Source organism: Scheffersomyces stipitis, chromosome 4 (assembly GCF_000209165.1).
Source record: "Scheffersomyces stipitis CBS 6054 chromosome 4, complete sequence".
Taxonomy (NCBI): Eukaryota; Fungi; Ascomycota; class Pichiomycetes; order Serinales; family Debaryomycetaceae; genus Scheffersomyces; species Scheffersomyces stipitis.
Genome location: NC_009044.1, coordinates 542800 through 568274, shown reverse-complemented (window position 1 = coordinate 568274; position 25475 = coordinate 542800). Strand labels below are relative to the sequence as shown.

Sequence of the window (25475 nt, the reverse complement as noted above, 5' to 3'; positions counted from 1 at the left end):
CAATTGAAATGCAAAAAAAGGAAAGTTGTTAAGATGCACAAAAAAGAATTGACATAAACAGAATATTATGGAGCTATATCGATATATGTTTACAACAATTACAGCTCTGGAATTTTCCTATCTTCCACCAGTTGGTCCTGTAAGTAAAACAGGAACGATTGCAAAATCTGTGCAACAAAAGACGCGCTGTGATTGTCTGCAGTCGGTTGCATTTTGTTTACCAAATGTAAACAAGACAATTTATATATCTTAAAGCGTTATTAACTCCACTCTTTACCTTCTCTAATCAGAATGGAGCATCCAGAAAATATAAGAGACAAAGAGAATGTTGATCCCAGAATGGAAAGGAACGCGTTTCCACAGAAGAGCATTTTGAAAGACAATACTTTACCAATACTTAACAACAGAAGAAGAGTATCTTTTGCACCAGAAGTCACACTCCACAAGTTTGATTTCGTGCCATACACTAGTCAGAATGGATCGAATAAGAGACGGAAAACGATCTCTGGGTTTCCGCTGTTATCTCACGGATCTGTAGGCTTTGAACATGAAATTCTGGTGGCTGGAACTGAAAATGCAGACGTTGAAGAATTATACAATAGCCCCGAAGATGGCCTTGAAATGTTGGTAGATAGCGATAGTCTGGATGAAGAGCCTGAAATTGAAGATTTAGAACGAGCTGCTGATGCTGCAGTAGTTGGTATGGCTAAGCTAAATGAGAAAATCCAAAATGCGTCTTTAATCATTGAAGATACATTTTCGCGATCGACTTCTATTCTTGAAAGAAACGATGATTCCGATGAGGAGCAAACGATGGAGTTGACGGAGCAAATACAGATTCAACAAGTTGTATTAATTCCTCCAGAAAAGGAGATTGAACCAGTTGCTAACCAAGAACTATCTGCTGTTCATATGGCTACTCTGTCTGATGATGAAGAACAAAGTTCAGATATGGAGTTGACAGGAACACAAAGAATAGCTCCACAACCATCAGTACAAAATTTTGTCAAGGAATCAAATGAAGTACAGGAAGTAGATGTATTGCATGACAAAGAAGAACTTGTCCAAGAAATAGAAGAAGAAGTAACAATGGAGTTGACTCAGCCGTTCTCAATCGCCCAAGTTGTTCATGAAGATCATACTCTCACCACCATAACCGAAGAACTGAATGAACCTACAATTGAAAGAGTCAGTCAGTCTGCTGCGAATGAGGTTTCCAATAATGGTAATGGAAATCAAAATTCAGAAATTACTTTAACAGAAAACGTAGTTGTAGAAACTAAAGAATATTCAGGAGAACATTTACAAGACAATATTCTAAACAACGACTCGCAGGAAGAACAGACTATGGAGTTCACCCAAGCTGTAAACACTATAGAGCCTAATACCGAACAGGTCGATCAAACTATGGAGATTACTCAATCTATCAGCACCATAACAAAGTCAAATATTGGAGAACAAGAACAGGAACAAGAAGAACTAGCAGAAGAAGAAGAAACTCCAATGGAATTAACACAATCAATTTCAACAATAAGTTCCAGTCACGTTCAAACTTCTGAACCTTTGCAGAATACAGAAGTCTTGCTGAAACGGGAAGTTTCTACTTTTGAACAAAAGAATAATGAGCAGGAAAATAAAGAAAAAGCAGATCAGGAACAAGAAAATCAAGTGAATGATATTGGATTAGACACAACTGTTCCAATGGAGCTTACACAAACGAACAACGAAATCACAAATATCGGGCCAGAAGAAAAATCACATCTGACCAATGATTCGAATATCGTTAGTATGACCATGGACGAAACTTCCATGATCATGGATCTGTCGTCGATTAGTATTGCACAAGAAGTCGTCAGTACAACTAAGATTCCTCTTGCTGAACTTTCTCAAGTTGAGCTGGCAGATGAAGATTATGATGATTATGAGCCAGTGAGTCTAGACGATTTCATGAATGATGTACAACTAAAGTTTTACGACGATTTGGACATTGATGTCGACAGTATCAACAGATTAAGCGTAACCAGTTCTTCAAAGGGATTGAATTTGAAGCTTGCTGATTACATTGCTGGCTTGCCTCGTATCGAATTACTATCTTTATATCGATTCAGCTGCGAAGAATTGAGCAAAAACATCAAGGAAGGACGAGACATGTTTTTGCAATATTCTAAGACTATTGCTGTAAGCAATCCTATACTCTTCAAAGAATACTACTCAGCTTCGGAAGATGAGCGGCAAGTGCTTAACGTGAAATTACAATTGGTGAAAGATTTCTCCCGGTTTCAATCGCGAAAGACCTGGTATGACTGGAGAAGTCAATTGACCACCAACCTACTTGCTGAACTTGAAGATAGATATCAGAGACTTGTCAAAGACAAAGACTACTTAGAAAGGGATATTGTGAAGATAGATGTCATAATATCCCGAAGTAGACAATATCTAGTAGAATTAAAAGAGAGGATTACTTCATTGAGATCTTTCAGGTCGAGACTAGGAGAATTCTCCGTTGAGGAAGCTCTTTCTATCAAAAAGCAGTTGCTATTGACTTCAGAGAAGCTCCTGAAGTTGAAGGATGAATTACAAAACAAGAATGACGAATTAAGTAAAATAAACGACGCTGTGACTGAAACCAAGAAGCAAAAACAGATATTGAATGAAGAGATTGCTGAACAAGAAAAGATTGTTCGTAACAGCAGAAGATTTGAGATGAAAGAACTCAACACTATTTGCCAGAAGTATTCCCTACTTCAAAAGCTTGCCAACTTAAAATTGGAGAGAATTGAAGGTTCCAAGGTGGTGTTTCAGTTTGACAAAACCTTTGATTGTGTATTTGATTTCCAAAAAGAAAATCCCAGAGCTGACTATTCAGTCCGTGAGGACGTTTCTTGCCAATTGTACAATCCCAAGCTCTTGGAGAAGTTGTCTGATTTTATCTTACCTGTTGTTAAAGGAGATAATGTTGTAGATAATTTCAAGAGCTTTGCTGCGCTATGGAAAGTAATAAAGAAGATAGATATGGATATCTACAAGGTGTCCAACAAATTCCCTGTTCAATGGATTCAAGAGGAAGGGCATCTTGCTTTCAGCGTACATTACTACAATTCGACTGGATACAAATATTTGTTGACTTGCAAGTTGAAATTGGATGATCTTATGAACTATGCCAGTAGGATGCAATTGAGTGGGACTATCGTTCGTTCTATTATAGACTTGGAAGAAGAACAGATCAAGTCAGATATTATTGGTGATCTTGCTGGCAATGGCATCGTGTCCATGGAATCACTCAAGACGCTAATGACTATGTAATATTAATATTTAATCGTATATGAGGACAAATACATACCATGATAATAATGTTGTCGTAATGCTTCTCTATGGAAATTGTACTAAAGAATACCGTTTAGATTCAAGATGCCCGTTTTAGTGGGTTGCACCTAAAAATATCGTCGCACTCAAACAGACGATCATGACAATACCACCCCATATAGCCAATGCCAAACCACCATATTTGCTGAACTTTTCTAAAGCATTGAGTTTGGTAGCATCTCCCAAGGGCTTGATCAACAAGAACCCAAACAAGCCTGGCAATATAAAAGAAATAGACGTCGAACCAGTGGAGCCCACAAAGGCTAAAACGTGCTCCAAAGAAGTAACAGTTATGGCAACAAGGTATGAACTAAGAACAATCACTGTTGTGATTATGTAGAACTTCTTTGAAGTCAATGGCACAATAATTGGATCGTGCCCGTCGGTGTCCTGTGCACCTTCCATTGGTGTCGTGGAGATGAAAGACTCATCTTGAATTGAGTCACTAGCAAGAGAGTTCAAAGATTCAATGTCTGATGTCAAAGAGGTATAACCTTCACGTTGCAATTGGTTCCTGACTTTGGCGCTGACTACACCCTGGGTGATAAAATGAATCACATGGTTCACAGAACCTCTACATGGGTGGCATTGCAATGGGAACGACAAACTGACCATTATAACAATACAGAGACGCCCAATCAACGACAGAATTGAATTCTTAGGGTACATGGTTATAATATTACCGTTGACCGAATTTCCAAAGGTCAAGTAGCCGATGACACCGACTACTAAATAGGAAGCAGCAGCCGTGCAAATAGCATTTCTAATGATGAGATTAGACTGTCTTGTTTGAGAACCGTCAGTTTCACTTGGTTTCAACTCGTTGATGATTGCAAACATATTCTGGTGGCACGTATACGCAAAAACGAAGATAGGGAATGAACTCAATGTTGACTTTATACTCTTGGGGCCAAACCAATCAATTTCCAACGTTTCCGTAGGAATGTCGTGGGCGACATAGTGTTCAATAACAAGACAGATTAAGTACACAACAGAGAACAAGGCAACGACAGAGGTATACTTCAACGAGTCCAACTTCTTTAAGTACGACAAGGGTACCACCAATACTACCATGAAGACGGTGATCCAGAAGTTTCTTTCCATGAAAAGTGACTCGTCCTTGACGTTCAAGCTCTCCATGATTTTGGGCATTAAGTCGCCAATCACCACCAAGTAACTGACGCCAACACCAAAGCACTTGATGGAGATGGCCGAATCAAAAACAACCGATAGCTGCGGATATGTCAACTGTGCCAAACTGAAGTATGACACTGCTCCTTGTTGCTGAGTGTATTTAGCGACTTTGTTCTGGAGATATAAGCCAAACGATGAAGTCAAGGAAGACCAGATTATCAAGAGACAACCAAAGAGCAACCCGTTCGATTTTAACCCGTAGGGCATTGCAAGAATCCCCGCACCAATAATGGTGTTGAGAAGGTTGATTGTTCCAGATTTAATAGTAGCTCTTCCCATAATAATATGTTGATTGTGAATTGTTGATTCGTATTTCTAGAATTCTAGATTTACTATTTATGATATAGTGTATGAGTCGAAATTACAATTTCGTATAAGTTATGACTATGGATAAGCGAATGGAGGAATGTCTGAGCAGGTTCGGCGTTCGTCGTAGGTCTACAATGACGTTTCGTGCTATATGTCCATTAGGTACTCTGAAGAAAATGGAGTTCTACGATTAAGTCAGAAAGAATGATGTTTTTCAAGTAAACATTTTTGGTCAATGTGCAGGAGTCGATGTTGGTAGCGCCGTTGAATATATATATAGCGTGAAGACTATGCCATATGGATTATCTACTATTCTGCCAATATGCTATGTTCTGTTTACATTCTACACCTGTGGTCTTGTCAACTGATAGTTTTATAAAGATATAAATAGAGAAACAACTAATTTTTTCACACTTATCCACATTGTGGTCATAGTTAAGGCAAGCAGTATAATAGCATTAATACAGAGACACGTCAACGACCAATGAGAACGGTGCGTCGGAAAGAGAGAGAATCAAATCGACAGTGAATCAACACGGACGATTTCCACGTTACCATCAGCTTTGTTCAGAGTCTAGATCTATACAGAGACCAGACCTACTTCAGGTCTAGATTTACTCAGAATAGATCAGAAAACCAACCATCCCAAGAGGAAAGCGATAACCATCAAGGCAATAGCAAGAGGCAAAGAAATACCGTTGACAGGTTCCTCGGTCTTGACAACTTCTTGGTGCTTGGATTCCTTTTCCTTTGGAGGAGCCGAGTATTGTTGTTGAGGAGGAGGTTGTTGGTAATGCTGTGGAGGAGGCTGCTGGTATTGTTGGAATTGTGGAGGAGGCTGTTGGTACTGTTGGAACTGTGGAGGTTGTTGTTGTTGTTGTTGGAACTGCTGCTCTGGCAGTTGTTGGAACTGTTGAGGGGGCTGTTGTTGGAACTGTTGCTGAGGTGGAAAGCCAGCGTTGGAATCCAATCTCTGCGACAAGTTATTGACTTGAGCAGACGAGTTTTCCAACTCTCTCTGCAATTCTGGTTGACCATGCGAACCAGCAAGAGCAGCACCTCCAGCAAGAGCGGCGGCGCCTGCTCCAATTGCAGCAGCACCACCAAATGAGTTACCAGAAGCAAATCCGTTACTTGAGTCTTTAGCTGGTGTCGAAGCAATTGCAGACGTGTCTATGTCACGTTGAGAAACCTCTTGTGGAGCGGAGGGAATCGTAGGCGTGGAGATGTCATGGTTGTTGGCAGCTCCGTTATAATCTGGTTCGTCTTCTGTAATGACGTAGTTGACTCTCAACTTCTTGGAGATAACTTCCAGCTTGTACTTGGCTTCTAAGGAGGCCCAGGACTCACCGATTTTGGAAGCATCGATGCCGTCTGGCGATGGCAACGAGACAATCAAGAATTTGTCTTTGCATTTGTAATCCTTCTGCAATGGCAGCGAGAAGCCTTGCAAGATGATGGAGATCTGGGCAGAACGGCCAGGATCGATGACCGAGGCATTGGGTCTGACACAGTACAACTTTGGAGCCGTGGTCTTGACTTTGAAGGCCAATGGGGAGTTGGTGGTATTGGTAAGAGTCAAGTATTGAGTAGACTGCTTGGTGAAGGAGCCTATAAATGTTAGTATTGACAACGCAAAATGAAGATGATCATTGTGATGGATGGTCCTAAGGTTTATATGGTTTGAATTGATCAAGTTGTTTTCTGGTGGTGGTTTGAATTCCAAGATTTCTCAGGACTTTCAGATTCAAATACTGATATTGCGAGATTAGCATGAGACGTGATTATTGATCTCACTACATAGTTGATTTCATGGCAGATTACTAGGATGGATGGAGGACGGATGGAGGGTGCAATCAATGCGATGAATATGGTGTACATCTTGCGATAATTCCATATTAATCTGTTTATGATATGTAGTCTGTTGTCTCGATGAGATATGGAGTATCTCTGGATCGATGTCTATAGGGGTAACACATATGTCCTCAACTGACCAGATCATAGAACGGTTATTATACATACCCTTGAACTCTAAGGCAGAAGGAGAGATTTCCATTTTGCTGGTTGGTAATAGATACTTTATGAAATAGAGATCTTCTTAAAAGAACAGCACAGTAAGATATTCAGTCAGCGAAAATTGAATTGCTCGAGAATATGAACACTAGTAGTAAATTTGAACTGGAGATTTTCAACGGACGGCTGTACCAAGAATATCACCAAATATCAAGTTGAATCTGGAGCTTGCTCGGATAGGAGTCTATACGGATAACAATTGATGGATTCAACAACGCAAAAAGTCGAGTACCTGTTTCTGCCGGTTCCTCTCCGGTTATATAAGGAATACCATTAATGCAACTGAAATTTAGAACCTGGGCAGGGACACGACCGCCTAATGCCCCTCTTGCCTGGATGGTGGAGGGGCGGTGGAAAGCATAGCTAGAATCGCCAGACTGGGGGCCAATGGGTTGATATTTGTGTCGTAAAGACAATACACATCTTTAGTGATGGTAGTTGTTATCTCTCTATGTATTACATCCGTCTAGAATTTATTGCACGTCTGATAGCTCTTTCTATTCTGTCAATTTCATATTTCTCCTATACCGCAGCCATTTGAATTTTTCACCATTTTTCAGAATTTTTCACCTGAATCTCGTTTTCCCACTTTCGTTGTTTCCGTGCTCGACTCTTCTCCATACAATACTGGGTCTACTCCACGGCTAGCCCGTCTCCAATCTTGCCCTTCATCCACTCCCTTGCCATATAAATGCCCCTGTGATATTCATCTTCACACGCACACGACTGCAACGTTTATTACTCAAATAGGTATTTCACTAGTGGGGATCCGCTCGACACCACGGAATGTCAAGCTGTAGAAGTTTGGGGACGACAGAGAGAATTGACTTGGTATAAGATGTAAATGGCAGATGTGGTAGGTGTATTCTCTCTGTCGGTATACTCTCTCTACCTCCATTCGGCAACTTGGTGGTATGGCAGTCGAGACTGTCTTGTTCTTCCAAGTTTTTCCTTTCCCTATTTCACATGGTTGCGAAAAATCTACATTACCCAACAAGGGCAGCCTGTGTTGAGCAACAGCCTCGATACGACACAAACCTGTTGGACGTCTCCCCATGCCACGTGAAAGTCACTCCTCCGCAGATTGTTCGCTAGACAATAGACCCATTTGGCACATTCAGGTGGTGGATTGCTTCACATTCTGCTTTATGCTGAACTGGAGTTTCTTTATTACACGATCGGAATTCGCTTGACACACTTTATTAGAGAAATACGCACTAAAATCTTTACCTAAAATAGATATTTGTAGTCGATGCCTACTATTCTTTCTACTAACACTCCTACATTCTCCTTCTCCACAACTGTCTCCCAATCTACTTCTCTGCCTGTGGCTATTGTCACTATAGTCTGTCCATTTTTGTGTTCTGAATCCTGCATGTCTGCAACTGGCTGCAACATTGCAACTATATACTACTGAGTTCTGATTAATGAATGCACTAGTAGTCATCACCACGGGTGACAACCTCCTTCTTGTGGGGATGTAACAAGATGGTGTGCTCGTACTGTGCTGTGTAACTGCCTTTGATGTCTACAAGAGGAGGGTATTCTTCCACGATCCCTGCTCTGACCAACTGGTTCAAAGCGAACAAGTACTTCTCTTCACCGGTTCTCTCCAAGTATCTACGACACCAGGGCAATGTTCCGAAGTTGGATGTGATAGAGTTCAACAATGTCTTTGCTCTTTCGGAAGGAACACGGATGCCGTCGATGTTCTGGTTTCGAGAATAGTGCGAACATTCACCCTCGGTGAGGACATAGCCTCTGCCGGTCGATCCAAACGTCTCAATAGCGAAAGTCTCACCCTCTTCCATCTTCGTCATATCCCCATTGGCTACAATAGGTACGGTTTTACCGGAATGGATGATGTAGTCACCAATGTTGTGTCCGTTCAAGTTCTTGATACACTTGACAGGATATGTCTTTCCGTCCAACTCCATTTCGTACGACTCCATCACTTCCTGAATGGCTTCACCGATATCGTTGAGTCTGACATCAATACCAGCCTCCTTCACACCAGTGTTGGTGGCATCCTTGACAGCCTTCATGATACTGTCGTATTTCCCAGTATCATTCAAAGTCATCGTAAAGGCTGAGTCACAAATATGGCCATTGACATGGACTCCTATATCTACCTTCATAAGGTCATCTTTACCGAGAGACAACTTGTCTCCAGTATTGGGGGTATAATGGGCAGCGACATGGTTCAATGACAAACCAGTTGGAAATCCTATACCAGCTTTTAATGTGTGGTCTGCAGCAGCGTAGCTTCTCACAGAATTCTCTATTAAGTCAGCAATTTCAGTCATGGACATTCCGGCTCTGATGGACGATTGAGCCTTGTGACGTACACGTCTGTGGATCTCGGCTCCTTTACGGAAATCTTCCCATCTGTTGTTCTGCTGTCTGTCCAAGTATCTTAACTCCTCAGAAGTGGTACGGTGAGAATTGACTTCAAGTGGATACTCCATCCATTGACCCTCTGGAAACTTTCCATCAGGATACAGACTGTCAATGGAGACAAGCTTCTTCTTTTTCTTTTTATTGTTCTTCTTCTTCTTCTTCTGTTTGTTTTCACCTGATGTACCAGCTTCGTTATCTACATCCTCTTCATCATCGTCTTGTTGTCCATCTTCATTTTTCACTTCCTTCTTAACTCCATTTGCAACCTCGCTAGCTTTACTCTGCAATTCAGCAGATGTGCCTTTAGAAAGGCTCAATTCGTCCACCTTCTGGCTTGCGTCTGCAACTATTGCTTCTACGGCTGTCATGTCTGTGTCTGGCTACAACTGAACTCTTGACAACTGCTTTGGCAATCCTTTCAGAATAGTGAAAATCTACTGAAAACTATTCAATCTTTTTTTCTGCAGCCCTTATGATTTTCTCATCTAAAATGACCTTTCGGTCACGTGCTTCATCTCCAACTCGGAGTTGCTAATCTGTACCATCTAGCAATAGTAAAATCCCTTGAAGCTACATTTCCTTCCCTATCAAAATGGTTTCTCCTTTCGGAAGATATAATTTCTTGATATCTTTGAATACAACCCCAATTTCTTCCACTTTGTTTTAAATTGGGTACTAAGAAATACAATTTTCTTTTCAGCACCACACCAGCCTCTTGTAACTTGAGCTGGCATTTGGGATGCTAACAAGAGCATCTTCTGCCATACTTTCTCTAGAAGTTCTTACATTGTAGAGAATAGATCTAAGTCTTTAATTTAAGTTATTAATTATCCCTCGATTTCCTGATTGTCAATTGGTAGATTTTGACTTCAATGACTTCAATCTCTTGCTCAGCTTCAAATTAAGACAATCGCTGTAATACTACTGAGTCTCCAGTACAGTGTAGATAGTGAGTATAGAGCTCTGAATGTGACCTAATAGTGTATAAGCTCAGAATTCTCCACCACAATTGATTGCGAGGATCCATCTTCGCGAAAACGACATCACAACCATCCCGTCTTCATTTCCTTATGATAAGTACTACAGCTTGGCCAATCTATGAACTATAATACGATATATGATGAAGTAAAGCAAAGAACGACAAATTACAAATGGTGCTATTGCAGGGTTTATGATCCAGAAATGAAAACGAATTAAGGGTCTGACTTGGATTGACAGACAGAGAAAACAGCTGCGAAAAGCATCCTAGGCAAGCTCGCAACAACTTTCAGACATCCCAAACAGATGGGAATACAAAAAGAATGAACCATACAATGATAACAATCCACAACCACAAAAGCAAACAACAAACAAAACAATCAAAAAACGACAATCAGCCAAATGTCAATATGATCCAAAAGACTATTGCTTGAGAACTTTTTACATTTTAGACTTTCGAAATTAAATTGTTGACTATGGTACAATGACGAATGGCAGGTCTATGACTATGGCCTCATTCTTTGGCATTTCCTTCTGGGCCGTTGGCTGAGCTACTGAACAAAACCTTGTTGAAATTCAACATCTTGCCGTCGACCTTTGGTCTTCCGTTCACCCCACCACTGGCTTCTACGGTTGTGTTTGGCTGGCCATTGAGCAAATTGTTGAAGTCTGGAGTACGCAACAAGTTCTTGTTCAAACCAGTGCCGCCTGGTGAAGGCGTAAAGAAGTTTACGTAGTCGTTCATGTTGAATCCAGTGGGTGTGAGAGTCAAGCCAGACGACGGTAAGCCTGTATTTCCGTTCAAGTTGTTGAAGAGATTCATTGAGGGAGTCAATCTATTCTGTGGAGTTTTCGAGTTGATGGTGGAGTGTCTTTTTGGTGTCACTGGTGGTGGTAATATGAAAGAGCTGGAAGAACCCGCCGACATTGTAGGTTTATGTGTTAGAGAGAGGGAACCTGAGGAATTTGGCACTGAGGATGATGTAGGATGAATTTGACTGCTGCCATGTATAGGTCTCGCACTATTGGAAAAGTACGGCTTGGCTGGAGAAGGAGATGTAGCCAAGTACATAAGTAAGTCAGCACCTTCTTCGTCGTTGTAGGCTCCTCCATTGGTGTTTGCACGTGATTGCTTTGGTGTTTGCAATAGAATGTTGGCTGAAGAAGGTGGAGAGCCGTGAAGTTCTCGCTTTGCCAATGTCGGCGTTGTTGTAGGTTGTTCTTTCTTTTTGTTCTTTTCAGCATCAGCGGCCGTGAGCTCTAGAGATGGCTTCAACGAGCTCTGTAACGAGCCTGAGGGCGTGTTTGGTCTTTGGATCTCTTCCAAAACCATATGGGGACCCTTGGAGTCCATGCGTGGTGACGTCTTCCTTCTCTTGGTAGGCGAGTCTAGCGACTCGTCGTTTTCGGTAGAGTCTGCTGCCATGTTTCTTAATGGTGACGACAGCAAGTAGATGGCGGCAGGAGTATTCAAATGGGTAGGTGATTTTCCTGTAGGAGAACAAAGCGTGTTCGGAGATGAGCTCAAGTTGTTTATGGCGCTGCCAGAGTACTGTTTCTTAAGCAGATAACTCTTTAGCGGGCTTGAACGAGGCATCGACGTCGATGTCTTGACATCAGTGGGCGAAAGTGACTGTTTTGCCGCGATGGATGCTTTGGAAAGCTTTTTCTTCAATTGTTTGGCAATCTTCTCGAGCTCTTCCTTCTTCAACGCAGCTTTGGGTCTGGTTGTGACTGTGGGAGCAGACATGGTGGGTGATTCTTTGTGCGGAGAGATGTTGGAAGTGTTGCTGTTCTCTCGAAGAGTGTTCATTTCAGTGATGCACTGGTACTGAAACACTGGTGATATAGCTTTGTTCTGATAATCAATGATAGCTTAACACCAATAATATGATGGTCAGAAGTTTCGATTCTTGTAGATTTGTGAAGTTAGCGAATATTGGTGAAAGTGTTCAAGACTATTGAATATGAAAATTCAGTATGATTCTACTTTTCTTGAGTTCTTCTGTTGATGACTGTGTTGTAAGTTGTACGTTGTACTTGCTCTTTAGGCTTATGATAACTGAAAGTGATGAACAAATTATATTGTGTTGAGTAGTACTCGGTTATGCGTTTGTACTTGGTATGATATGGTATGTAGTTAATACAGGTGTCTCGAGGTGATTAAATTTTGCATATGATGTTCTAATCTGATATGTTATCCTGGTATGCTATCCTTGATGGACTCCTATCTTTCGTATGAGTACTCTACAATTCGTAGGAAAACAATGATAGAAGATCTGAAACGCCCGAGACAAAGACTCTAGCAAGCAGCAGCAAAATCTGGACCCCCTTCACAGCTTACAGGGATGAGTGTGTTTGTGATACAAAGTGAAAGAGCTAGCTTGCAAAAGAAGAAAATTTGATTACACGCGTTGAATTTTATTTTCGTTAATTGGACTAATTTGTCTCCTTTGGGAAATCAAATTGCACGCACGTGACACAAATCGCTGTCCTCGAGTCAAAGATTACGTTTGTGTTGATGGGTAGAAGGAGGGGTGGTGAAGGAGTTTGTGGGTATTGGATCCGCGAAGAATGGGCCAATGGAGAAGGTTGCCTGGTGTTAATTGGGGTTCTCTCTATGGTTGGTCGAAGGGGGTTCGCGACATAGAAGACGCGACATTGCCTCTAGACATTTGGCATAAGGTTAATTGTTACATTCTTACACTGTTACATTACTTCTAATCAGGTTAAGATACGATTGGCATACAATTAAGAGACAATATCCAGGCATCTTGATAACGCAAACCGGAATGCAAAGCAGAATGCTAAGAAATGTCTTCTAAATCTTGATCATCTTTCAAGATATGTTATTCTTTAGATTATTCTCTTGCACTTGCTGGTGTATCCCTTTCTTTTACGTAGACTCGGCTTCTCTAACGAATCCTCCATATCGTACCCTAATTATCCTCATCTGAACATGTTCTTGACTGTTCTTGACTGTTCTTGAAAGTCTCCCTATTTAATTAGATTTTGCACCCATATATCACGTGACTCGTTTTGCATACTTAACAGAAGAGATCTTGGAAATCTCCATGGTTTTCAGTCTCTTCTCTCATCACTGCTGAAATATCCGTTCGACTTCAGAAATCCGAGGAATTGCTTCTGTATTTCTCTGCCAGATCTGACTGTCTCTATGTTTCTCATCATAGCAGTACTTGTTGTAGTTTTTGTGGTCTACAAGTCGTTCACCAGCGTACTCCCACATTACTTTGTGGTCCCCCACCAGAACTGGAGGGAACGAATTGCCAAAGTTATCAAGCATGACAAACCCATTTACTTGAATGTAGGGTACAAAAGATCGAGCTATCGTCGTCGTCTTATACTTGCCAGTATTCAGCCGTCTTTCTATACGAATTTCAGAAACAACAAGATCAAGCTTCAGCCAGAAGATGCCGCGAAGGATAATCAACGGTTCCTCACAGAGATGAGAAGAAGAGGTGTAGACGATCCGAGCAGAAAGCTTCTATATGGCTTTTTCCATCCGTATGCCAATAATGGTGGTGGTGGTGAAAGAGTGTTGTGGCAGGCTGTTGGAGCTACACTAGAAGCCAATGTCAGAAATATCGCTGTAGTGTATACCACCAATATTGAAGCAGAACCGCTTCAGATTTTGCAAAAGGCTGAGGATAAGTTTCAAGTAAGTGGTTTAGATTCTTCAAGAATCGTTTTTATATATTTGCGTAGGTTTGGTCATTTGATAGATGGTGCTTACTGGAAGCATTTCACACTAATTGGCCAATTGGTGGGATCTATGTTACTTGGGCTTGAAGCCTTGTTTGAACTCACTCCCGATATCTGGATTGACACCATAGGCTTACCCGGAAGTTATTTGTCAGTAACATTCATATTGAGACTTCCTATTCTTGCCTATGTTCATTATCCCATCATCCAATCAGACATGTTCAATAAATTGAAGTTTAAGGCGTTCACCACGGCCGAGTTTGGGGAGTTTAACTTCAGTGCCAGAGACTTTGTAGAAGCTGGCAAGTTTGTTTACTGGTCTATGGTGTACTACTTCTATGTGTATTTGGGCTCTACGGTAGATGTGACATTAGCCAATGGCACTTGGACATTCAATCATATCTCCAACATCTGGTCTTTCAACCGTATCTTGGGCCACAAGTTGGAAAAGTTGTATCCTCCTTGTGGAACAGAGACGTTGACTAAGGAAGTGAATCTTGAACAAAAGAGAGAAAACAAATTGTTGTATATTGCCCAGTTCCGTCCCGAGAAAAGACACTCGTTGTTTGTAGACGAATATGCGCAGTTTTTGAAAAAGAACTTTGCCAACGTCAAGGCTGACGATGCTGATATTCCCAAGTTGGTGTTTCTCGGTTCATGTAGAACTGCTGACGATACTGCAACTTTGCACTTGATTCAAAGCAAAGTCGAGAAGGCTGGATTACAGGATTATGTTGAATTTATTGTTGACTGTTCATATGACGAAGTTGTCGACCAGCTTTCCCGAGCCAAGTTTGGTTTGAATGCCATGTGGAACGAACACTTCGGAATAGGTGTAGTTGAATATTTGGCTCGTGGCGTGGTTCCGTTGGTACATGCCTCAGCAGGTCCATGGTTGGATATTGTTACGGGCTGGAACGATGAAGAAAACAAGCTCAATTGGCACAACAACTCTGGCTTCTTTTTTAAAAGCATGGATGATCCTGATTTTGATCCTTCCGTTCAAGAAGAAACTGAAGAGGGATTCATTACTTTTAATGTAGAAATCGAGCAAGGGGAGGTACAGAGAGCTCAATACCCTAGTTTCTCGGGATTGCTCTACCACATCTTTGTCAAGTCACCAGAGTTGGTTTCTGACAAACGGTTGGACGAAATGAGACACAACGGGTTGAGGTTGGTGAAGGAGAAATTTTCCAATGGAGTTTTTAGTGAAAGCTGGAAGAAGTACGTAGGTGAACTCGAGGAGTTGGAGGTGGACTACCGTTCCGAGAAGGACGACGTGGTGCAGGTGTATTGATAATAAGAATAATGTATATATAAGATATTTCCAATGTATAAAGAAGTTTCTAAAGTAATTACAATTGTTTTAAAAGACAATATCATTCGAAACGGTTGCTGATACATATATGGCATATTCTCATAGAGTAATCAATTAGTCTATAAATTCAATTATCGTGGCAACATTTTTCGCACCCAATACGCACCCACGGAAACTCTCGCTATCTAGTATCAAAGGCTCAGCACACAATTGACAGATCCAGACAGCCAAGTACCACCACCACTCTATCAATTCCTAAAGAACTCTCAAGCTTCTCCTCGTCCATTGGTTCGAAACTCAACTGTACTGTTCTTTTTTCCTTAACTCTACCTTAGAATAAAAATCCACCTTCTCTAACATTCAAATCACTCTAAGTTGTTCTCTGGAAAAGTCGTGCGTTGCTCAACCTATTTTTCAAAACAGATCTAAAGTCAATCGTCACCGTGTTAACTTCGCTTCAACACTCTCTTTCTCCAGCCATCATTGAGTGCTTCCTCACGTCTCACGCATCGTAGTTACCTTCATATCACCATGAAATTGGACGTGGTCAAACAGTTCTCCACGCGTTGTGACCGTGTCAAGGGAATCGACTTCCATCCCTCTGAGCCGTGGATCCTCACCACCTTGTACAATGGTAAGATCGAGATTTGGTCCTATGCCACAAACACGCTTGTAAAGTCGATCCAGGTAACGGAGATGCCCGTCCGGACGGGAAAGTTCATCGCTCGTAAGAATTGGATTGTTGTCGGCTCCGACGACTTCCAGATCCGGGTCTATAACTACAACACGGGTGAAAAAATCACCCAGTTCGAGGCCCATCCAGACTATATCAGGTCCATTGCCGTTCATCCTTCCAAGCCATATATATTGACGTCGTCTGATGACTTGACCATCAAGTTGTGGAACTGGGACAATTCCTGGAAGTTGGAACAGGTCTTTGAAGGACACCAACATTACGTTATGAGTGTCAACTTCAACCCCAAGGACCCAAACACGTTTGCTTCTGCCTGTTTGGACAGAACCGTCAAGATCTGGTCCTTGGGTTCCTCGGTGCCAAACTTCACGTTGGTAGCTCACGATGCCAAGGGTGTTAACTATGTTGATTACTACCCTCAGGCTGATAAGCCTTATTTGATTACATCATCAGATGATAAAACGATCAAGATATGGGATTACCAGACTAAATCATGTGTCGCCACATTGGAGGGTCATTTGTCGAACGTGTCGTTCGCGATTTTCCACCCTGAGTTGCCGTTGATCGTATCTGGTTCTGAAGATGGAACCATTCGTTTCTGGAACTCCAACACCTTCAAGTTGGAGAAGTCTATTAATTACTCGTTGGAACGTGTGTGGTGCATTGGTATCTTGCTGAAGTCCAACTTGATTGCCGCGGGGTTCGACTCTGGCTTCGTTATCGTCAAACTTGGAAATGAAGAGCCCTTGTTCCTGATGGACTCCAACAACAAACTCATCTATGCTAAGAACTCAGAGGTTTACCAGTCAGTGATTAAGCCCTCTTCTACGGAAGGATTGAAGGATGGAGAAGCCTTGCCTTTGCAACAGAGAGAATTGGGTAACATCGAGATATATCCACAGTCCTTATCGCATTCTCCTAACGGTCGATACGCTGCAGTCTGTGGAGATGGGGAATACATTGTCTACACTGCTTTGGCATGGAGATCGAAATCATACGGTAATGCTTTGGACTTTTCCTGGAATACACACGATACTTCCAACGCATGTTCTTTTGCTGTGCGTGAATCGCAAGTATCGGTCAAGATTTTGAAAAACTTTCAGGAGTACTTGACGCTCGACTTGATCTACCAGGCTGACAAGATCTTTGGTGGTGCCTTGTTGGGAGTCAAGCTGGAAGGTTGTATTTCTTTCTACGATTGGATCCACGGTAAGCTAGTTAGACGTGTTGACTTAGACGACGACATCCAGGACGTAATCTGGTCCGACAATGGCGAGTTGTTGGCCATTGTTACTTCTTCCAGTGTCGGCGATAGTAATTCTGTAGGAGCTAAGAAGAGTGATGAGACGTACTTCTTGAGTTACAGCCAGGAAGCTTTCGAACTGGCCTTACAAGCTGACGAGCTTGATCCAGAAGAAGGTGCTGAATCGTCTTTCAATGTTTTGTACACTCTTCCAACCTCTGAGCCTATATTGTCGGGCAAGTTCATTGGCGATGTTTATGTCTATACCACAGCCTCTACCAACCGATTGAATTACTTTGTGGGTGGAGAAGTGATCAACTTGGGACATTTCGACCACAAATACTACATAATTGGCTACAAGGCGCAAGAAGGCAAGTTGTATCTTATTGACAAGTCGTTCAACGTCGTCTCCTGGTTCGTCAACGCCGAGGTCTTAGAGTTACAGACCTTGGTAATGCGTGGTGATCTTGAACAGTACGCTGTCAAAACTGTAGAAGATGAGGAGACAGGTGAACAGATCCCAGACTTGGCTAGTGTAGAAATCGACAACTTGTCGGACGATTACGCAAACCTCAAGTCGGGATTCAGCAAGACTGAATTGAACCAGTTGTCGCGTTTCTTTGAGAAGTTAGGTTACTTATCGTTGTCGTACTCGTTGTCGCAGGATTTCGACTCCAAGTTCCAGATATCACTCTCTACCGGTAACTTGAAACAGGCATATGAATTGTTGTCTACTAACCAAAAGGAAAACCCATCTACAGCATTAGCCAACTCCAACAAATGGAAGAGACTTGGAGACCTTGCATTAACCAAGTGGCAGATTAAATTGGCGGAAGACTGCTTCTGGCTTGCCAACGACTATTCTTCTTTATTGTTGTTGTTGTCTTCGTCTAACAATCAGAAAGAGCTCTCCAGGTTGGCTACCGAATGTGAGGCCAAGGGTAAATACAATATTGCATGGCAGGCATGGTGGTTGACTGGACAGAAGGAAAAGTGCTTGGACTTGTTGGTCAAGAGTGAAAGATTGCCGGAGGCTGCTATCTTTGGTGCCAACTACGGTGTAAGCAGCGAAAAGTTGGAATCTACTGTGAAATCGTGGAAAAACAAACTTGATAGCAAAAACAAAAGTAAGGTCAGTGCAAGATTAGAGGACAGCTTATCGGGATTAAAGATCTCTACCAATGGCAGTGCAGCTCCGTTAATTGACCTTGAAGCTACCGAAGCAGTTGCTGAAGTTGAAGATGTAGCTGAACCAGAAACGGAAGCAGATGCTGAAGAGGCCAAAGAAGTACCACAGGCTGAAGAGGAAGAAGCTGCAGTGGAAGAGGATGAAGTGGAAGAGGATGATGATGAAGATGCTTAAACTAAATAAATTTTACGATCCTGAAAAGTACACTTCCATTCATTGTACAATTACATACATGAAATACAAAATGATAAATTATATTTGTTTTGGTTTTAGCTTCATTTTATACATTTTATATTTACGTCTTTTAAGTTCATTGTTGGCATTAGTCGTAACAGTCGTTGATATCTATCTAATTTATTTACAATATAGTGTACTACAGTTTGAAGTGAAATATGTTGTTGATATCATACTCTGAATCGTTTTTCTTTCCAGAGCATACATACACCAATTCCTGGTGTTTACTTACTTCGTTGGAGCCTGCAGCCGTCCAAGTCTTCACTTTATTGAAGACTTCACTCAATCTTGATTCCAACAATTCTATCTGGATATCATTTGGATCTGCCTTGGATAATCTCAAGACAAGTGTACCGTCAGGTCGTAAAGCGTTACACGACAATAAGAGTGTGGCATCCGACATATCAATGGACGATTTGAGGGGGTCTAGAAGTGGATTGTTCAAGCCTGGGTTAACATTGAAACGCAAGTATGGACGAGATTGTGTGTGATTGAAAAAGCCTCCCTGTTGCATGAATGGCCTAGACAAATCAGACAAGATTAAATCTGCTCGATATTCGAGGCCTTCGAGTAATTTTTCTCTTTTATTCTGTTCTTCTTCAACTTCTTGTGTTGACCTATGGGCCAAACTAAGAGAATTAAGACTTTTGCTAAGTTCTTCTATCTCCGCTTCCAAAACTACATCGTTCTGTTCCTTGACGTAATATGAGTTCTGGAATTCGTCATTTTCCTGAACCTTCATTCGGAGCTTCAGATGGTGCTCGCGTAGAGCGATTTCTTTGAAATGATTGACGATATTTTTGTGAGCCATCCTGGAGAAGATATTACCCTGGATAGTGGATACTCCTAGTGGAGGGGTCGAAAAAAGCAAGTCAAAACCCAAGATATGACATTTGTCCTTGAACTCTTCTTCTTCAAGCTTGTGAATTTGGCACATTCGAAATTTCGCATACAGCATCCAGTTTCCCGGGACATAGCCAAGATCAATGACCTTCTTGACCTTGTCGTTGAACACATTGCACTCGCTGTCTATCTTGTACAACTTCGATTGCATAGCCATATTGATAGTGTCTATTTTTTCCTGCCGAGAGGGTTTCTTGGACGAGTTTGGATTCTTGACTCTTTCTGGACCAACATCTGCTCCTCGTGCAGCTGGGTGTAGAGTGTAACTGAACCATTTTCGGAATAGTAAAGATCCAGAGACTAAAGTTGTCTCGAATGGCTTAAACGAAGACGATCGTATTATCATTTGTGAGATGTGATCAGTTCTTCCTATCAGAAGTTCTTGTGAAGCAGCCGGTACAGGTAGCTAAGCTGAGTATCTGTATTGACCGGACTATTGGGGACTATAGCTGAATATTGAATATAAAGAGTGCTATCCAAATACGTCTATTCATACAATATGATAAGAATTCGATATTATCACGTGATCAAGTATGGAGACGCGTTATTCAATATTGATGAGAGAAAACTGCGACATTGTCACATGCAGCAGATGTCGCATTTCGCAAACCACCTTTTTGTGCATTAGATCTAGGGCTTAAGCCCTAGCAACACACAATCACGTGATTTTCTCACTCATTCTGGTTCTGAAAATTTTCTCTCCATAGTCGCATCTCAGGTATATTTTTCAATCGCTAATACTACTTCTAAATATATTCTCTTCTTTTTCTTTATCCTCGTCGAATCAGTTTACTTTACCAAATACCTTTGGGAGACGAAATCACATAGATAATCATGTCTAAGATCACCAGTTCCCACGTCCGTGAAAACGTGCACAAGTTGTTGGAATACTCCACCGAAACCAAGAAGAGAAACTTCTTGGAAACCGTCGAATTGCAAGTCGGTTTGAAGAACTACGACCCTCAAAGAGACAAGCGTTTCTCTGGTACCTTGAAGTTGCCTCAAGTCCCAAGACCAAACATGACTCTCTGTATCTTCGGTGATGCCTTCGATGTCGACAGAGCTAAGTCCGTTGGTGCTGAAGCCATGTCTGTTGAAGACTTGAAGAAGTTGAACAAGAACAAGAAGTTGATCAAGAAGTTGGCCAAGAAGTACAACGCCTTCATCGCTTCCGAAGTTTTGATCAAGCAAATCCCAAGATTGTTGGGTCCAACTTTGTCCAAGGCCGGTAAGTTCCCAACCCCAGTCTCCCACAACGATGACTTGTACGGTAAGATCCAAGACGTCAAGTCCACCATCAGATTCCAATTGAAGAAGGTCTTGTGTTTGGCTGTTGCCGTCGGTAACGTCGAAATGGACGAAGACATCTTGGTTAACCAAATCATGATGGCTGCTAACTTCTTGGTCTCCTTGTTGAAGAAGAACTGGCAAAACGTCGGTTCCTTGGTCATCAAGTCCACCATGGGTCCATCTTTCAGAATCTACTAATCGTGCCACTTTAGTGTAGGTGTCTATTAGGAAATTCGAAAACAAAAATGATCTATTTAGGTTAGATTCTATGTACTTTGCATAATAATAATACTTGAATTGTCAATTAATTGTAAAGAGTACGTTAATGTCATGTACTATAAGAAATGTGATTTCTGTTATTCGTAAGATTATGCCTCTTGCAGATTATATATACTTTATGAATGTAGATCATTTATTTGTCGTATGCTATTAAATGCTAACATGGATTAATATCCAACCACTCTCAACTTCTTGTCCTGCTTTTTGTTCTTCTTGTTGTGCTTCTTACCACCACTTCCTTTACTATTCTCAACAGCCTTAGTATGGAAGGGAGTGTTCAATTTACCTTCAACATTGTTCATCTTGAAAAACTCTCTATCCAAGTCATCACCAGCGCTCTCAAGAGCAGCCTGCTTTCCACCATAGAATAACGTTTTTGCACCAGCTTCACCTTCTTTGGACCTTTCTTCACCAATATGCATCGAAAAATTCAACTTTGACAAATCCTCGGCCAAGCTGAACTCATCAACGGGAATATTCTTATGTGCCATAGCTGTAATGATCTGTTGCTGTCTGGTTTCGGGTAAACTTCTCAAAGTATAGATGCCCTTGTTGAAGTCTCTGCCTTCGTCTACTGTAGGAATGTCCCATTCGGAATCTGAGATTCTTCTGGGAGGTGGGTTTACATACAACAACTTACCATTTACGTAATCCTTCAAGATGTATCTAGCAGCTCTAGGTTCATCAGCAGACCCAAACCCTTGAGTCATATACCCCCTGGCTCTGGCGTATGCATTCAATAACTCACGGGCAGTAGGATACCCATCACCACCATCTTCCTTCTTTTGGATGGGAATATGGATACCGTAAACCGCCTCAAGGTAGTACTTGGGAATTCTTTGTGTTACCAATGAAACAGGAGGGACGTGTTCTCTCAACTGGTCAATGGGCAAAACACCATTACACACCAATTCTCCATTAGAGTATGCAAAGTTAGGGAAAACCAAACCTGGACAATCGCACAAAACTACTTCTGGAGATAAGTTGATGGTTTGAAAATGCTTAGTCTTACCCGGTGTGGCAGAAACTGACACTTTCTTGGAGCCTACCAAAGCGTTGATGGTAGAAGATTTACCGACATTGGGGTACCCCACCAATCCAATCTGAAGCTTTCTATCTGGGAAGTCCGGGTCATCAAATTCTGGAGCTTCTGTCAAGAATAATTGCTCAAGTTCTTCGATCTTCAAAATCCTTATAGCTTCTTCCTCGTCTTCATCTTCTACTAATTCTTTCTCGTTATCAGCTTCGTGCACTGCAGCAGCAGGAACTCCAATAGCTAAACTGTTGTTCAATCTTTCCAACTCTTCTTTTTCTTTTTCCAACAACTCGTTAGCCTTGGCTGCTGAGAAAAAGACATAGTTTATGGATCTTGCTCTGAAGTATTCTGCCCATGCGACTCTCTGATCTCTGGTTAACATATCGGCCTTGTTGACCAACAACAAGTTCTTCTTGGTATGTTGTGTCTCGGGATCACTCAAGCTGTGTACGTATTTTTCCAAGTCAGTGGAACGGAAGAAAAGAGGATTTCTGGCGTCTACAATCTGTACTACCAAATCACATCTTTCAACAACTCTCCACAATTGCTTCCACACTTCAATATTTCTCTCAAATGGTGTCAACAACAACTCGTTATTCTCTGTCAAGGTGGCAAGATCTCTTCTCCAGCTCAAAAACGACAAGTTCTCCTGTCTGTCGATCTGCAACTTGGACTGGTCCTTGCTCCATTTGGGTCTTCTGGGGATGGTCAACTTGTTTTCGAAAAGTTGATGCTTCTTACGCATCTCGATCATCTCTTCTTGGGTCAATAATCCACTTTGGTTTACTATTGAGGTGTTTCCCACTTTGATAATCTTGACTTGCTGCTGCTTCTCAGCAGTGAAGTCTGTATCAGCCAACTGTGCTGTGTTTAAAAACTCATCCAAAGAGTTTTCCTGTGTGACAGATCTCAACTTGACCCAATTAGCCTCCTTCTTGTCAGTTGTAAAACGCATTTCTCCGTCAGGTAACACTTCAATCTGGTTTTCCATTCTTCTCTGGTTGGCAATGGTTCTGCCTAATCCTATGACATTTTTGTTCTTGTGATGCACGGGCTTTGGACCTTTTGGAGCTTTCCATTTCTTGGCCTCCGGATGGAGTGCACCTTTATTCATTCCTTCCATGACGAGGTACTATATTTATGGAAATATTGAAAAAGTGGTGAAAGAATGTCCAATCTGTATTTTGTATTAGGAAATTATTAAGCACCATAGTTGACCTTTTTTCTATGCAAAAAAAATCAGGCATCTCAATAAATTTTTGCTAGGAGATGTGAGCCCAGTGCCACAAGTCATGTGATACAATATGGTATCATTCTCCATACCATATCTATGCTGGATATCTATCTAGATGATGTATATATAGTATTAAACAATAATATGTACTAACAATAAGATTGAAGTAGTAATCTACGGTGCGACGGATACGACGGTAATGTTACTAAAGCTCACACGATTAAGGGCAGCGCACAGTCTAGATGTATTGCGACAACCACTTGAAACCCTCTCCATAGCCGGATCTCATCACTACGGAGACCATGTACACTTCAATGGGTCTGGAGCCTTCTGGTAACTTGCCGGTGTCCTTACCGGTGGTATTGTACAAGCCCAAAGCGGACTTCAACTCCATTTCTCCGACGGCTGTAGGAACGTCGATCTTGTTACCCAAGATCAAGAATGGCACATGACTCAACTCTTCGATCTTGAACAAAGACTCCAATTCAGCCTTGGACTCAGCGAATCTTTCTGGATCAGCAGCATCAACCAAGAAGACAATACCATTGACTTCTGGGAAGTAGTCCTTCCACAAACGACGAGCCTGTTGATGTCCACCCAAATCGAAAGTAGTGAAACGTACAGAGCCAATAGCCAACTCTTCAGAGGTAGGGTGCAAGGTTGGCTGTAAGGTGGCCAATCTGTCGTTCTTCAACATGTGCAAAAGGGTGGTCTTTCCGGCGTTGTCCAAACCCAAGAAGAGCAACTTTGCGTGTTTGTTCCACAAACCTAACGACGATAACACGTCTTGGACTGCAAATGTTAGTATGTTGTATAGTTAAGACAGTAAACAATCGATGGAGATGACAAACATGATATATGGTGATGTTACGGTGGTTAGACGACTACGAACATTCATCTTGTGAAAATTGTTGTTGATCTTCAGATAGTTGACTTTATGAGTGAAAAGTTCGAGAAACGCCAGCAATGACTATTCGATTCTACCGATATCCCTCTAGTATATCTACTTCTACTATCGGATACCATTTCCAGGCATCTCCTAGTTCTGAAATGTTTCAAATCCCCGTATCTTTTACTTTACTGAAGAATATCATGTTTTCCATGGTCTCATCCTATCCGATCCTTGTTCACATTGAACGGTCTCAGTGAGCTCGCCTTCAACAGAAATCTCTGAGAAAAACTGGCCCATGCTCTCCCAAACGATACTTACACCAATCGAATAACCACATGACGATATGAGATGTTTCTGTATTAATAGCAGTGGCGTAAGCTACGACGAAAGTCACAAGAAACCATTGGATGATTTGTATACGTAATCTCAACGACATTCGCAGATTGATTGTGTGCAGGGTTGAATTTTTGGTTTAACAGAGGCAGAGACATTTTGAGAGAGCAGGTGAATGGGCTTTATGAGGTGCAATGATATAATACGAAAGTTGAAGAGGAAATGTCAAGGTGATGGGAATTTGGTTCAGTAAAGTGATTTTGTCTTTGTATACAAATTTGGCGGTATTTTACCTGTGGACTGTTTGGCACTCAGTTTCTATTAGTGTGAAATAGCTGCGAAATATTAGAAAAAGAATAAAAATTGGTTATACCAAGATAAGAGAGAAATAAGATAGCAAGTATATTCCATATTTCAAGCTATTACATTACCGCTTTTGCAGCGATGAGCCAGCTTAGACGGAATATGTCAACATAGTGACTGTTATCCTATCTGATAGCTTGTGTCACCTAAACTGCCTTCCTAAAACCTCCCAGCTAGACAACTGGGTGCAATTCAAGAAAGTCACGTGCACGGTTGCTTAGGGCCATTAGAGTATAAGGTGCAAAGATTGTCTACCCTAAGTAGCCTTGGAATGGCTCTAATTCTGACAGTCTGCTTAGGTAATGCTCTTTGGTGTATACCAATTATGGCTGTAGTGGTTCCCGTTTCAGCTGTTATTAGTTGATGTCAGCGCACGGCATTTGTATGAGGCAGATAGTGACTTCCCCGCAGTAAATGTGAGACTGAT

At 41.6% G+C, this 25475-nt stretch overlaps 11 protein-coding genes across 11 annotated transcripts; 4 read left to right on the top strand and 7 right to left on the bottom strand. All coding sequences in view use genetic code 12, as the record gives it.

Annotated features, from left to right (window-relative positions):
• Positions 1-291: 291 nt before the first annotated feature.
• PICST_67525 (predicted protein) lies at positions 292-3303 on the top strand (the record flags this gene model as incomplete). Its single annotated transcript, XM_001384367.1, has 1 exon — positions 292-3303. The coding sequence occupies one exon, from the start codon at positions 292-294 to the stop codon at positions 3301-3303; it is 3012 nt and encodes a 1003-aa protein (XP_001384404.2).
• A 114-nt stretch (positions 3304-3417) lies between these two features.
• On the bottom strand, positions 3418-4836 carry PICST_45709 (vacuolar amino acid transporter; the record flags this gene model as incomplete). Its single annotated transcript, XM_001384033.1, has 1 exon — positions 3418-4836. The coding sequence occupies one exon, from the start codon at positions 4834-4836 to the stop codon at positions 3418-3420; it is 1419 nt and encodes a 472-aa protein (XP_001384070.2).
• A 1285-nt stretch (positions 4837-6121) lies between these two features.
• On the bottom strand, positions 6122-6922 carry PICST_22250 (VAMP-associated protein; the record flags this gene model as incomplete). The annotated part of the gene is made up of 2 exons (XM_001384032.1): positions 6122-6477; positions 6889-6922. Coding segments are annotated over 2 exons (390 nt in total), but the record flags the coding sequence as incomplete, so codon positions are not given.
• Positions 6923-8375: 1453 nt separating this feature from the next.
• Positions 8376-9407, bottom strand: PICST_31342 (methionine aminopeptidase; the record flags this gene model as incomplete). Its single annotated transcript, XM_001384031.1, has 1 exon — positions 8376-9407. One exon carries the CDS (start codon positions 9405-9407, stop codon positions 8376-8378), a length of 1032 nt encoding a protein of 343 aa, XP_001384068.1.
• Positions 9408-10290: 883 nt separating this feature from the next.
• PICST_67522 (predicted protein) lies at positions 10291-12650 on the bottom strand. Its single transcript, XM_001384030.1, has one exon. The coding sequence runs from the start codon at positions 12128-12130 to the stop codon at positions 10832-10834; it is 1299 nt and encodes a 432-aa protein (XP_001384067.2). The 5' UTR covers positions 12131-12650; the 3' UTR covers positions 10291-10831.
• Positions 12651-12907: 257 nt separating this feature from the next.
• ALG11 (protein required for asparagine-linked oligosaccharide assembly) lies at positions 12908-15387 on the top strand. The gene is made up of 2 exons (XM_001384366.1): positions 12908-12944; positions 13524-15387. Exons 1-2 carry the CDS (start codon positions 12938-12940, stop codon positions 15335-15337), a joined length of 1821 nt encoding a protein of 606 aa, XP_001384403.1. The 5' UTR covers positions 12908-12937; the 3' UTR covers positions 15338-15387.
• Positions 15388-15861: 474 nt separating this feature from the next.
• PICST_77338 (predicted protein) lies at positions 15862-18814 on the top strand. The gene has a single exon (XM_001384365.1). It carries the CDS (start codon positions 15890-15892, stop codon positions 18656-18658), a length of 2769 nt encoding a protein of 922 aa, XP_001384402.2. The 5' UTR covers positions 15862-15889; the 3' UTR covers positions 18659-18814.
• A 43-nt stretch (positions 18815-18857) lies between these two features.
• PICST_83107 (predicted protein) lies at positions 18858-20049 on the bottom strand (the record flags this gene model as incomplete). The annotated part of the gene is made up of 2 exons (XM_001384029.1): positions 19349-20049; positions 18858-19312 (listed from the first exon to the last, which is right to left on the bottom strand). The coding sequence occupies exons 1-2, from the start codon at positions 19965-19967 to the stop codon at positions 18858-18860; spliced, it is 1074 nt and encodes a 357-aa protein (XP_001384066.2). The 5' UTR covers positions 19968-20049.
• Positions 20050-20403: 354 nt separating this feature from the next.
• On the top strand, positions 20404-21213 carry PICST_89215 (60S ribosomal protein L1). Its single transcript, XM_001384364.1, has one exon. It carries the CDS (start codon positions 20456-20458, stop codon positions 21107-21109), a length of 654 nt encoding a protein of 217 aa, XP_001384401.1. The 5' UTR covers positions 20404-20455; the 3' UTR covers positions 21110-21213.
• Positions 21214-21250: 37 nt separating this feature from the next.
• On the bottom strand, positions 21251-23397 carry PICST_77411 (predicted protein). The gene is made up of 2 exons (XM_001384028.1): positions 22473-23397; positions 21251-22442 (listed from the first exon to the last, which is right to left on the bottom strand). Exons 1-2 carry the CDS (start codon positions 23347-23349, stop codon positions 21358-21360), a joined length of 1962 nt encoding a protein of 653 aa, XP_001384065.1. The 5' UTR covers positions 23350-23397; the 3' UTR covers positions 21251-21357.
• A 170-nt stretch (positions 23398-23567) lies between these two features.
• Positions 23568-24691, bottom strand: SAR1 (GTP-binding protein). Its single transcript, XM_001384027.1, has 2 exons — positions 24671-24691; positions 23568-24252 (listed from the first exon to the last, which is right to left on the bottom strand). Exons 1-2 carry the CDS (start codon positions 24687-24689, stop codon positions 23699-23701), a joined length of 573 nt encoding a protein of 190 aa, XP_001384064.1. The 5' UTR covers positions 24690-24691; the 3' UTR covers positions 23568-23698.
• Between the last annotated feature and the right edge of the window lie 784 nt (positions 24692-25475).